Source organism: Lampris incognitus, chromosome 18 (assembly GCF_029633865.1).
Source record: "Lampris incognitus isolate fLamInc1 chromosome 18, fLamInc1.hap2, whole genome shotgun sequence".
NCBI classification, from domain to species: domain Eukaryota; kingdom Metazoa; phylum Chordata; class Actinopteri; order Lampriformes; family Lampridae; genus Lampris; species Lampris incognitus.
This window is the reverse complement of record NC_079228.1, coordinates 23,231,259-23,244,630: the sequence shown is the minus strand read 5'-3', so window position 1 is coordinate 23,244,630 and position 13,372 is coordinate 23,231,259. Positions and strand designations below refer to the sequence as shown.

At 43.3% G+C, this 13,372-nt stretch overlaps 1 protein-coding gene across 1 annotated transcript; it reads right to left on the bottom strand.

The window, feature by feature from the left end:
- Positions 1-11,063: 11,063 nt before the first annotated feature.
- LOC130128377 (transmembrane protein 74) lies at positions 11,064-11,903 on the bottom strand. The gene has a single exon (XM_056297997.1). It carries the CDS (start codon positions 11,901-11,903, stop codon positions 11,064-11,066), a length of 840 nt encoding a protein of 279 aa, XP_056153972.1.
- Between the last annotated feature and the right edge of the window lie 1,469 nt (positions 11,904-13,372).

The following is a 13,372-nucleotide window of genomic DNA, read 5'->3' as shown; positions in this document are numbered from 1 at the left end:
CAAGTGACGGATCAGATTAAGACAGAAAGGAACAGTGAACCTCAAAATCATGGAGAGGCACAAATTCAGCATGCCTACAGCGTAATAAATACATGTAACGTGTATTGTAAAAATTAACAAAGTTAGGATAACTAACAGTGACGTCTCTGGCACGGAAACCCTGGTGGGGCATAATAAACGGTGTATAGGCAGCATCCGACTCGTCAGTGGAACTCCACACAAACCTTGCTGAATCTAAACACAAACGCACCTCATCAATGAAATCATAAAGAGTTAGCGGAAGTGGAAACAGGGCTATGATTGACATAATCGACAACGGCATCTGATCTCACACAAATCCAAATTTATCAAGAAGTATACGATGATTGTGGTCTGCAGCACATCCAAAACAACATTTCAGAGCAGGAGAATCCATTGCTTTCCGAGCCTTAACCTACAACCAAAATAACACGCCTTGCAATAATCTAAATTAGACTCACAAGTGACGCTCATTGCTTGAAAAGGAAAGACGCACAACGATCTTTCATCCGGACAAACTTGTCAATAACTTTCCTGTCAAAGTCCACCAATCCACGAATGAATTCATTTTTAGTTGATAGCACAGCAAGTGCATATGACCTCTGTTGCCCCATAGTGTTGCCTGAAAATGTGTTAATCCTTTTCAACGTTGATAACTTTTTCTACAACGCTGATATGAATGACGCATGTCATTCTGTGTTGTTTTTGTTGTTGTTGTTTTTTGGTTGCTCTCAGCATGGGGCCAACATGATTGTGGCCCACAGCACATTATTGAAAGCGCGTTTCACATGCGTACATTGTTTTCGAACGATCGCTTGACGGGCCGGTGTATTGACCATTTATGCTGCCTTGTCGAAAAATGCTGCCGTAGTGCGAATCGATAGCAGTCTACCTATCCGTAACTCTAACCATGCGCAGAACCGCTAAGTAGCACATTTCGACTGGGAGCGCATATCGACGGATCACCGGCCCCCATGCTCACCAAACGAAGACTGCTCGAAGAAGCACCGGCCTTTACGCAACAGGTAGCTACAGGAAGATATTTGGGATGCACTGGACGGCGCTACCGTTGTCATATGTAATAAACGCGCAACAATGTTAGTTAAGAAGAAAAAAAATTACTTTTTACAGTGAATTATTGATCATCTCGTGCACTGCTCCACGTGACATCTGGTGGCGGCCCCAAATGTAGAGACGCCGTTGATAGCTAACATGAGTGAAAAATATTAACGGTTGAATAAATAAATGAATGAATGGATGAATGGATGGATGGGACAATAAACAAGGAGGCAAAAAGTAAAAAAAAAATAAAAAAAATAACAAGAAGTGAAATATACTTTTATGTCCACTAAGAGTGATAACCAGATATTATTTTTACTTTTTGAATATCTTATGAGTGCATATTGCAATTATTGGTCAAAACAATCCATAAAAGCTAAAAGTGATTAAAAAAATTCGATCATTTCTTACTGACAGCTGTTCACGTGTTGTGGTGCATCGAATAAAAATAATTTGCTCCCCTTTCCATCCACGGAGAATCAGCAACTAACACCACATGGCATCTTCACGAAAATCATCTGATGAGTCTTGGTGGTCTCAGAAAAAGCCTCTGGAGAAAATGAAAAACGAAAGAATTGATATCAAATGTATCGCAAGCCAAATAGACGAATCCCAAGGAGTCTCTCCCCATTAGCTTGGCTTTGATTCAGGTCTTACACTGGACAAGAAAGCAGCAATTGGTGGAGGTGATGAAAAAACCAAAGTCACAGCTGTGGTTTCAGCAAATGTTTTGGTCGGTGAAAATGCAGCTGATAATTTCAACAGTGTCCATTTCTGAGATGGGAAAAAGCTGTCATCAACGTACTGTTGATGAGATGAGATGTTTACCAGTTGAATCCATCACTTAAAATTTGCCACACTAAGTGGTCACGGTGGAGGATTTATTCCATTAATGGTGTTTGATGCTAAGTTATAACACGTCCTTCATCAAACTGCAGTTAATGAGCTGTTTAAAAAAAATCTACACTTAGAAACAGATAAACAGCTTAGGTTTCTTGTAACTAGAAAATGCCCAGAGATACATTCAAACATGCACTGAAAGACTAATGTAATGCATTGTTACAACTTCTCTATCTATCTATCTATCTATCTATCTATCTATCTATCTATCTATCTATCTATCTATCTATCTATCTATCTATCTATCTATCTATCTATCTATCTATCTATCTATCTATCTATCTATCTATCTATCTATCTATCTATCTATCTATCTATCTATCTATCTATCTATCTATCTATCTATCTATCTATCTATCTATCTATCTATCTATCTATCTATCTATCTATCTATCTATCTATCTGTCTGTCTCTCATAATCAAAGACAACAATAACCCAACCCACCCTGGTGAATTGCTTATATTGAATAATATCCTTTGAAATGGTTTATTTATAGCATTTTATCTATGCCACACTGTACATATGTACTTTCCATGTTGTTTTATCTCTAAAACTGAATGCCCTGCTTTATAATTTCCATACTTCTGCTTCTTGATTTCCTGCTCAGCACAACACAGCACAGCCACTTAGGAATAGAAAAAAATGGAGCTAATGTATTTCTGTGCTATGATCATAAAATTGTGGGCATAAATTCGACCAGGAGGAAGAGCATAAGAGCCTGTCCTGGGACCACTGTACTTTCCTCATACACGACCCGAAAAAGTAGGTTTTAGACAGAGCCACTTTCATATTTTGTTGAGTGATGTTTACATCTGTATCCGCAGAGATGGCTTTTGTGTGTGTTCTTCCTGCAGGGCTGCGGTCACCAGGCAACCTTGGCGAGACATATTTTTTTGCTGCCCAATTAATCCCGTAGATGAGCCATTATGCTCCATCTCGGAAAACTGACCTTGAAGACACTTAGCGGTACATCTTTTCAAAATAGAACCTTTCATTTTACATACCATGATTTGTGCCATGAAGCGATTTCAACATACCATGAACTAGAACCTACATGTGGTGCTGTGCCACAAAACAAACAATACCTGCACCAACAGTGTTGCAGAGGTTGGTTGAACTCATTTTGTCTGGATGAGATGATGTCCGACATCTAACTCGAGTGTGCACTTTAGGACTTGGTAAAGCATCTGCTTGTCACATTGGCAAGCACATGACTTATGGATCAGAGACTGGGCAAGCTTGCCATGAAAAAAATATTAGAGCTGTAGCGAGTAAAACTAAAACAAGACCACTATATAAAAATGATGAGCAAAAACAAATTTTTTTTATCTCTTAAGTAATACATATAATGCATGATCACGTTTGTGCATCTATGTATGTATACTATGCATGCATGCATGTATGTGTAGTGGTATATTATATATATATCCATTATCCAGCCATTGTCCAAACCGCTTATTCTGTTCTCAGGGTCGCGGGGATGCTGGAACCTATCCCAGCAGTCACTGGGCAGCAGGCGGGGAGACACCCTGGACAGGCCGACAGGCCATCACAGATTATATATTATGCCATAAGCAATCATCAGCTGTATATATATTTTTTATGTGTGTGTATGTGTGTGTGTGTGTGTGTGTGTGTGTGTGTGTGTGTGTGTGTGTGTGTGTGTGTGTGTGTGTGTGTGTGTGTGTGTATATATATATATATATGGTGTTTTTTTCCCCAAAACCGTCAATGGTGTTATAAGTGCTCAACTAATGAGGAGCGTAATATCAACACAGACAGGAAAAAAAGTTTTAATGCATTGCAGTACAGGCCTGTTTCATGCGTCGTGCACTCATCAGCTACTAATGTGGTTAAACAAAGAATCATACCTCATATCATAAGGTATGCTTCTTTGTTTAACCACATTAGTAGCTGATGAGTGCACGATGCATGAAACAGGCCTGTACTGCAATGCATTAAAACTTTTTTCCTGTATCTGTGTTTATATATATATATATATATATATATATATATGTGTGTGTGTGTGTGTGTGTGTGTGTGTGCATGTGCATATGTACACACAACCTTGTGCAAATATGTGTATGCAGCTGTGTATGTATCTATGCATGTGATATGGAAAACAGACTGGTAGATTTCAGTGTATTTCGGGGCTGGGTATACTCAGCAACCCTGTGCATGTTAACACAATCAGAGAGCCAGAGACAGAAAGAGAGCACACCAAAGAGAGTATGTGGTGTGAGAGAAAAATTGTTTACGAAAGAAAGAGGCAGAGAGATAAAAAAACAAAACAAACAAACACAGGTAAACAAGAGTGGAGGAAGCAACAGGGAGGTGAAGAAAAGAAATAATGGATTCTTGTGCTATCATCTGTCACTACAGGTCTATATGTCAGCAGCAGGAGCACACGGCAATGGGTAGTTGGTGCCTATTTATCTCTGCAGCAGTGAGAAGGGACCACACTGGGAAGTCTCCCCCGTATTAGCCGGCTGCTAGTTTTAGCTTCAGTCCCTAGACAGACAGAGAGGGAAGAGTCACAGATTTATGGCAAGACAGCGGCATTCAGATTAATCTTCATATATACAACAACATACCAAATGATATACGACTCTTCTGTAGAGGAGAATGTACCGATCTACAGCGCATACTGTTTGTGTATATATATATATGTGCAACTGTGGCTGTGTTTGTGAATGTAATGTTATGTAATGGCTAATGACCGAAATTACACGAGGAATATTGCTCAGGATGGAGTGGAAAGAACAAACCTCAAAGAGAATGAAGGCCCGGCTGGCATGTGTGTCCTTGACTTTGGTGCAAGGCTTTCCGGCCTCACTCTTAGTGGGGAGAGTAAATAAACTAACCTCATTGATTCAACCCACTAACAAATTGTGAAAAATGGTCGAGGTCTCGCTCTTTGTCAGTCGTTGTTAGAGCTGAACAAGTGAAGGAGCCACGGGCTTCAGGGGTGAACTGCTCATCACTTCAAGCCTTTGAAATGTTGCTTTGACAAAAGACCAGGGGAGTTAAATCCACCATACAAAATGACATTGTCCGCACGCACACACACACACACACACACACACACACACACACACACACACACAAAGTAAGAAAAAAAAAGCTTTCACGTATGAACTTTTAGCCTTGGCAATTAAAAAGCGTTCCGTTTCCACTCCACAACCAGTGTACCGATAAAGAATTGATGTGATAGTATGCTATCTGCTTGCAAATTTCATAGATTTGTAATTGTAGTATAAAATGTAAAATATGAAAAATATATAAAAATGTAATAGTCTTGAAATTAGCTATTACATTTGGCTTGATCTTAATGTATCGCCATGTAGTTACATGTAACAGCATCTATTATGCAGCATCTACTGTATAATATATTCTGTTGAATGTAATTCGTAACTACCCTTCGAGGTGATTTACATCAGAGGAAAAGGGGAATATGTGCAGCGATAACATTTCAACAAGGAATCTAAAGCCAGAAATTCATTGTGGATCACCAAGTATGAGGTCTCCTGCTTCAGTATGCAGTACGCCTTCTCATTGTTTTGTTGCGGAGTGTACGAGAGAAGAAGAAAGTGTGGTGTATTTTTACATCGGTTGGTGTCTATCTGTTGAGGATGTAGTTCTGAATCACCAGGGTTTGATGTAGTTTGACTGACAGGTGGCAACTCGGAAGTGCCGGGCACCCAAACTGGAACAACAACAAATAATTCCCTTGTTCCATGATATGCAACCCAGAGCACTTTCAGGGGGAGTGTTATTTTTTTATGCAGGCTGCAATAACTAAGGCACGGCATTCATTAAACACGCTCTTAGCTCCTGCCTGTGCTTAGCTATAGCAAGGGATTGTAATGAGCACCACTTGAATATATTAACCCCTTGCAGGTGCTGTATTATGTGGCAGCAGCAATTACATATGCATTCCAGTATTTCCTTTTTATTGGAGACTTGTTTACTTTCCTGCTAGAGCATGCTAGTAAGACACTTCTCAGCAGAGGGTGAAAAAAAAAGAGGTGAAGTCAATTTTCATTTGCAGGCACCGAAGGGCCAGAGCAAAAAAGTACAGACTTCCTGATAATTGCACCCAGGTGCAATGCACAGGAAAAGAGACTGAAATATTGGACTACCCTGTAACTTCAATCAGGAAAAGATGAAGACTTGTACTGATAGACGAGTGCAAACAGAATTAAAGTCATCAGTGTTTATAAAAAGAACTTGGTACCAAAAAGGACCAGTCAATCGATTTGATCCAAATAAAGACTGTTACTTCTCGTAAGCCCTCCAAGGCTCATGCATTCTTTCCCTCTACCAAGACATTCTCTACTCACGACAGTGAACCAGCAAGGGAACATAATAAAACCAGACCGACAATCCAGGTTTAAAACTTAGAGACAGCCTGAACAGAATTATACACCGTGGAAACCTTTTATGTTTCAGCCCAGGTATTAGTGTAGACATGGAGGCCTGACACGCGCCATAAACTGCAGCATCAGAAGAACTGTCCTGCTGTGAAATAAATCCCCCCACCCCACCCATCCACATTTATACATGCGCACACACACACACACATACACACATTGCAGCAAAAAAAAATTTGCAAGACCATCTCTTTTCCGGTTTTATAGAGTGGGTGGCTATATGATTTCTCACTCAGATTTGTGCATATGCTGCCAGCTCAACTGTTCTGTCTGGATGATACTGGATAGACAGTGTGTGTACATGACACTTAATAATTCACCCTGCAACATCTTAAAATCTAGCGATTTGAAAAAGTAATGAGAAATGGGAATATCCCATGCACATAGCAAGTGCAACATGCGCCTTAACATCTGCCCGGCTTTATCCAGGACTACTATATGACCCTGATTTGTGATTTCCTCAGTTATTCAAACCGATGTTTGGCTACTTTTGGTCAAACGTTTACAATTTCCCTCCAAATTCATCAATCAGCCAGAAATCACACCACCATCGCCGAGGATCTTGTATTTGCTTCTTTTCCAGAATTGAGTTTTTCTTTCTTTCTTATTTTCCGTTCAAAAATCCCACTTTACATATGTATAGCCTGCGGTGACGCGAATCTTGTCAGTTTGTATGTAATAATATTAGCACAATATCCTCAGTGAGCACCCAGCCATAATTTATGCAGTTTTTCTGTAGGTTTATTCTGACCAACAGAGTTGTGTCTTCATAGAACAAGAATAGCAAGGCCTAGTTCTTTTTAATCTATGACCCTGAAGCCAGTTATTCCCATTTTATATATATATATATATATATATATACTATATATATACACACTATATATATATACACACACTATATATATACATACACACTATATATATACATACACACTATATACATACATACACACTATATATATATATAGTTATGCAGCCCCACTAAGATTCAGATTACATCCCAGAAAGATATGCCCAAGATCTACATTTATCTACCATGAAACGATTAAAACGCAGCGTTATAGTTAAATGTTGCCTCCAGTATGTGGTTTGAGAACCCCAGAAACAGAAATTAAAAAAAATAAATTTTGTGATCTAAACAAAACCAAGGTCTTTCTCTGACATTTGTAAAAGAAAAAAAGAAAAAAAGGGGGATCGTTAACTCCCCTATGAGACAACCTCGCCACGCCGAGCAGGCGTCTCTCCGTAGCAACAGCATGACCCCGTTACTATGGTTATGATGGCCTATCCGTGTGTGTGTGTGTGTGTGTGTTTCCCGGGACACGACTGTGTGTGTGTGTTTCCCGGGACACGGATGGCCAAAAAAGGGACACGACTGTGTAGGTGTCACTCAAAGCACAAGGGAGCCGGTTTAGTTTATCACCACGAACCAGGAAGCAACGCGATGATAGCGGCTGAACATGCCTGGAGAACAAGATCAGGAGCCACCTACGCGCGCAGCTGGGGACGGTCCTCCCTTCTCCCAGTCGTCGAATTAAAGGTTGTGTGTGTCAAGTTCAGCGAGGATGACTCCAGCTCTTAAATTAAGCTGATGGGCGACCACCTCCGCGTAGCTGACTTCGCTCCCTCCTGGTACACCAAACTTAAAGATGCAGGTTGAAACGACCTCGGCAAAGACGACTCAACTCTCAAAACCCCCCTTCCAAAAAAAGAGCACGACGGTTATTTCTAAATGGCAGATGGGAAATGGATCGCTTTCATACAGCGCCTTTCTCCTTCTAGCCTGCAACCGCCACTCAGAGCGCTTTACAATCAATGAATGCCTCGCATTCACCCACGCGCGCGCGCGCACACACACACACACCGATGGCGGTGTCAGCCATGCAAGGCGACAACCGGCTCATCAGGAGCAGCTTGGGAGTCAGTGGTTCTGTTGAAGAAAAAAAAACAAAGAATGGTGGAGTAGTTTTCTAGCCTACCTGCGTAATGGATATGGATGTTGAATGAAGGCACAGTTGTGCCATTCAAGTGTATCTGTGGTGAGTGGATTTGAATGCTGATGAATGATGTGGCTGGTTATCTAATGAAGGTGTGTGTGTGTGTGTGTGTGTGTGTGTGTGTGTGTGTGTGTGTGTGTGTGTGTGTGTGTGTGTGTGTGTGTGTGTTTTCCAAAATGCTTCTCCTTTTTGTTTTAGCTATAAGTCTTCTTTGTCACTTCTTTCTTGGGAGCTGTGAGTGAGTCTGCCTGCCGTTGCTAGGCGACAAACTGAGTTATCGAATAAACCATTAACTTTAGGCTGTCGTTCAAGACAGGCATTTCCAAACCCGAGGACACAATCATATCTTCTAATCTATCGAAATGACAAAACAAAGTATTTCAGATGATATGAAATGGGATTATCCGGGAGGAGCGTTTTTATTGTTTTACGGGAAAAAAGCGACAAAGCGGCGAAGATTTATGTGTGTCTTTCATTGCTGTTGTCTAGCAGTGCCTTTCAGGCGGACATTATGTTGTTGAGTTTGCTATCGATGGAAAAAGGGTGGCCAAACATCGCCATAAACCATCACCACTATAAGCCTCTGTACTTCCTGGTCCCCTTGCGCACGCAGCCGCGCCCCAGCTCTTGACCCCATGTGACCCCTGCAGAAATTCAATTCCATTTCCTGCTGCCAGCTGCCCTGAGTGATTAGTCTGAGTAACTCCATTCATGGGAGGGGGGTGAGTGGGCGCCATGGGCCGAGTGTGTGTAAGTCTGTGTGGTAATTGTGAGGCTATGTACTATATATACATTTGTGTGTTTGCATGCATGCGTGCATGTGTGTGCATGCATCTGTGCACGCATGTGTGTGTATACGTGAGTCAATAGAGTGCCAGGGTGTGCATGCACTTGTGTGCATGCTTTTAGGTGGTAGTACAAGTAACGGGTTGTATGGGCGCGAGTGTGTCATTTTTCTATTACAAGTTTGATTTTGTGTCCGAGAGAGTCCCCTGGCAAAACAAACACTGACACCAGTTTGGCTGCTGCTGCGTCCCAACCTTTTCCCATGACTGATAACCTCTGCTAGGAAAACACACCTCTTCCATTCACACGTTGGCCTCCGTTAAGGCAAGCAAAAAATAAAAAAATAAAAATACTACACCTGCTCTTGTCGCCTAGTGAAAGCCTTCCAAGGTATAGGCAAAACCATTGCTTCCTGACACAAGTAACCAAAATAGATTAGCAATAGAAGTCTGATTATCATTTCACCAAGCCAGTCAGATGATTCCACATGTTTAATCACATTTGCGAGGTGAGCACGCGCCAGAGTCGCATGGAGGATAATGTGACGCTGCCATCCACGAGCACCTCCAATCACAGACGCTGCACAGCGCTGCTTTCTGCACACCACAGACAAGAAACTCGTGCATGCAAAGTGTCTCCTCTGAGAAGAGGCGAACCACAGTGCTCCCCCCCATTAGTACTAATATCTAATCAACCCCGTCTAATATGTTAGAAAGAATAGGTTGGTTTGAACAAGCAATGGAAAACACGTCATGCAGTCTTGAAGATGCGCTTTCTTCTCAGTGATGAATATGTGTTGCAGGCCTCCCATGAGCAATTAAAACAGCAACTAACAGCGAGGGCCATTCCCCAGGGTTTTCATTGTCTCTTTCTCTTTTAATCTCTCTCTCTTCTCTGTGCATGTGTGAGAGCACATGTATGTGCAGGCCTATGTGCTTTTGAACATCTGTCCCCAAAGCCCGAGTGCATTTCCACATAGAAGCTGAGTTCGCCCTCCGCGCTGCTCGTCCACAACATCTAATGGCTCGTCTTTCGTTCTTCACCATAGCTGCATGTGCGGGGCATACATTTCAACAAATCTCGACATGTACAAGTATTTTCTCAGAATATCACAGTTATAAGAAAACAATTTGTTGGAAAGGTCAACATCAATCATGCACTTGTTCGAGTCGGAGCCACGCAGCTTGACTATTTACATTTCACGACAGCAAGTAGTGAGACGTCACTGTTGCGCGGACGAGATGGTGAGTGTTAGCAAAATGTCATGCACAAACTACGCAAAGCAGAGCAGATCTTCTTTTTTTAGGATGTGACCCCTCCTGGTTCATTTTTGTCCTCCGCCATTCACAAGGCTGTAGTCAAGCCTGCTAAGAGGGGTGGGTCTTCTTTCCCAAAAGGTGGAACTTTTTATTCTGTGCACAGGATATCTTACACAACTAACATCTGACCTACCGAGGCTATGAACAAACGAAGCATTAGAGCACACTAAACCTTGTGATTTAGTGGACAGATCGCCAAAAAAAGAATTAAAAAACGATATTTCAAACATCCTATGGCAGTGACTATAAGTGTATGTTGTTCTGGAGGTATGTCAACTCCTGCCTGGTTCCACTGAATACGCTTTAAGTTGAATTTTCGGACCTTTTTGTTTTTTGGTGTAGGTCGAACAACCCCCCCCCCCCGGCTACATCCATGACTGATATCTGAGAGTTTTGAATATAGCCTCCCAATTCAAATGGCAAGTAAACAGATATATTCACTCAAGTAGAAGCAGCACTATCATTTGTAAGACACCATCGGTGGGACTTCCAGAAGAAGAGTTCAGTGTTTTTTGTTTTTGCTTTTGTTTTGTATGTCCTGTCCATCGCTTCAGGTCAGCACCTCCAAATCTTCATCACAAGCTGACACACGTGAGAGGGACCGTCGAGTTGGGCTCGGGCCTGTCCGTAAATTGATGGAGCCGTATAACTTGGCCGCGTGTTTGGTGTAGGCGAAAGCTCTCCTCCTCATCATCTCCCCCTTCCACATGGAGATCATGAGCAGGGTGGATAGCAGCACTCCCCCGAGGGTGAGGAGACACAGTCCCGCTATGACACAGCGGTCCAGATGGGCGCCGACCCTCGCCTTCTCCCTCTCCAGCCTCTCCATCTCGCGCGCCGACACGCTGTCCGGGTCCGCCCGCACGTCCCGCGGCACGCTGTAGGATATGGCGACCAGACTGATGCCGGTCACCAGGCAGGTGACAGCCGTTATGAAACCGTAATCCGTCGATTTCCCGGACTCGTCAGAGATGAGGTCGTCGTACAGCATCTTAAGTTCCGGGATGTCCACCTCCTCCTCCTCCTCCTCCTCCTCCTCTTCCTCCACCACCACCTTCTCCTCATACTCCCCCTCCTCTTCCTCGTGGAGTTGGCCGGAGCGGGACCCATTACGCACGCTTCCGCGTCCTGGCCGCTGCGGACCCGCCGCAGCTGAATTGGCCGGATGCTCGTCCGCGTGTCCGCGGGTGCGAGACGTCTCGCTCAGCGTTTGGCAGAGCTCTGTCCGTGGTCCTGGACCCTCGCGCGAGGTTTCGCGGCCCGTGGGAAGCGACTTTTGGCCGTAATAACTTCCCTCCGCGACACCTCGGTGGCCGGAGAGCAGGCAGAGACGCTGGGGGTCGGCTTGGCCGCCCGCTTGGTCAAAGTGAAACAGTTCAAAATCCGCCATGTGAATGCGGGCTGGGTCCCGCGGTTAGCCCACTGACTCCCGCACGTCCGTCCCTGTCGGTGAAACAGGTGAAACAGGTAGTAAAACAAGAACACATTTTAGGCAGATTCATACCACACACTCCCAGAGGGCTCGCCGTTACGCAGGGGTAACTTTGGCTGCTTGGGGTTGGTCAGTGTAAAAGAAGCCACTTGGTATCGCTTTGGCCGAGGTGTTCGCACAGACGCGTAAGCATTTCCAAGCAAGACTATTTTAGGCTATTCTTACCGACCCCCCCCCCCCCCAGAGATTCAAAACAATTAAATATTTCGACCGTCCGGCAATACTTTTCTTTGGCTTCAAAATGATTTTATTTCCAAACCCCCCCCCCCAAAAAACCCAAAACAAAACGCATCACCCATGTTCAATTTCCCCACTCCGCGGGTTAGAAAATGTTAACGGCAGCGTTTAAAGCTGACACGGCTCCCTGTCTTTCAAACGGTTAGTAAACAACAAATAGGTTTTTTTTTATAAATACCTCTTTCCTGATTTGTGATCTCTCGCATCTCCCGGCTTCTTTTGCTCCCTCGTCTATGAGAGAGAGAGAGAGAGAGAGAGAGAGAGAGAGAGAGAGAGAGAGAGAGAGAGAGAGAGAGAGAGAGAGAGAGAGAGAGAGAGAGAGAGAGAGAGAGAGAGAGAGAGAGAGAGAGAGAGAGAGAGAGAGAGGCTTGGCACACCCCTCCCACGCACCGGGCTTATAGGCAGGCCGCTGTGTAGCTACATGTTGCATCCCCCAAATAATACGTATCCCCTCAATGCGCACGCATTCAGTTAAAGCGCACCTTGATTATAACGTTTCCATTTCAGGTAAGGATATGAAATAGCGACGTGTGGGCGGTTTAATCGCTTTTTTTCTTTACTATTTATAGATTATCAGTATGGTTTTACAAAGGAAGCAGCACATACCGAAATCACAAGCATTTTCCCAGTCCCAATCTGCCTGCTTTCGGTATGGTCTGTAAAACCATCTTGATAATCTAAAAGAAAGAAAGAAAGAAAGAGAGCGAGAGCGAGAGAGAGTCTAAAAATAGCCTAGAGGGGGGAAAAAATAATGTGTCCGTGACGTCGCGTGAATCTTTAAGGGATACAAAATTTGGCAGCACACCGCCTCGGGCTTGTTTCTGAATCAAGTTGTGTGTTCCTCAGCACATTCACAACAATCAGAGAAACTGGAGACGACACTCAGCATTGTGGGAAACCGAGTACACAAGCAATATCGCAGACCTTGCGTATTATATACATGCAGCCGAACCTGTATATAGTAAACAACATTTATCCATCCTGATGAAACCAACACAAGCATATACCATTTCCTCAGATGCATGTTATGTTTTTCATGGCCCCCTAATCCTTACAGCATAGCACTCAAAAAATGACCTCAGTTGCACAGGGGGTGTTTTTCATTTGAACTGAACTGATCAGTTTTGCAA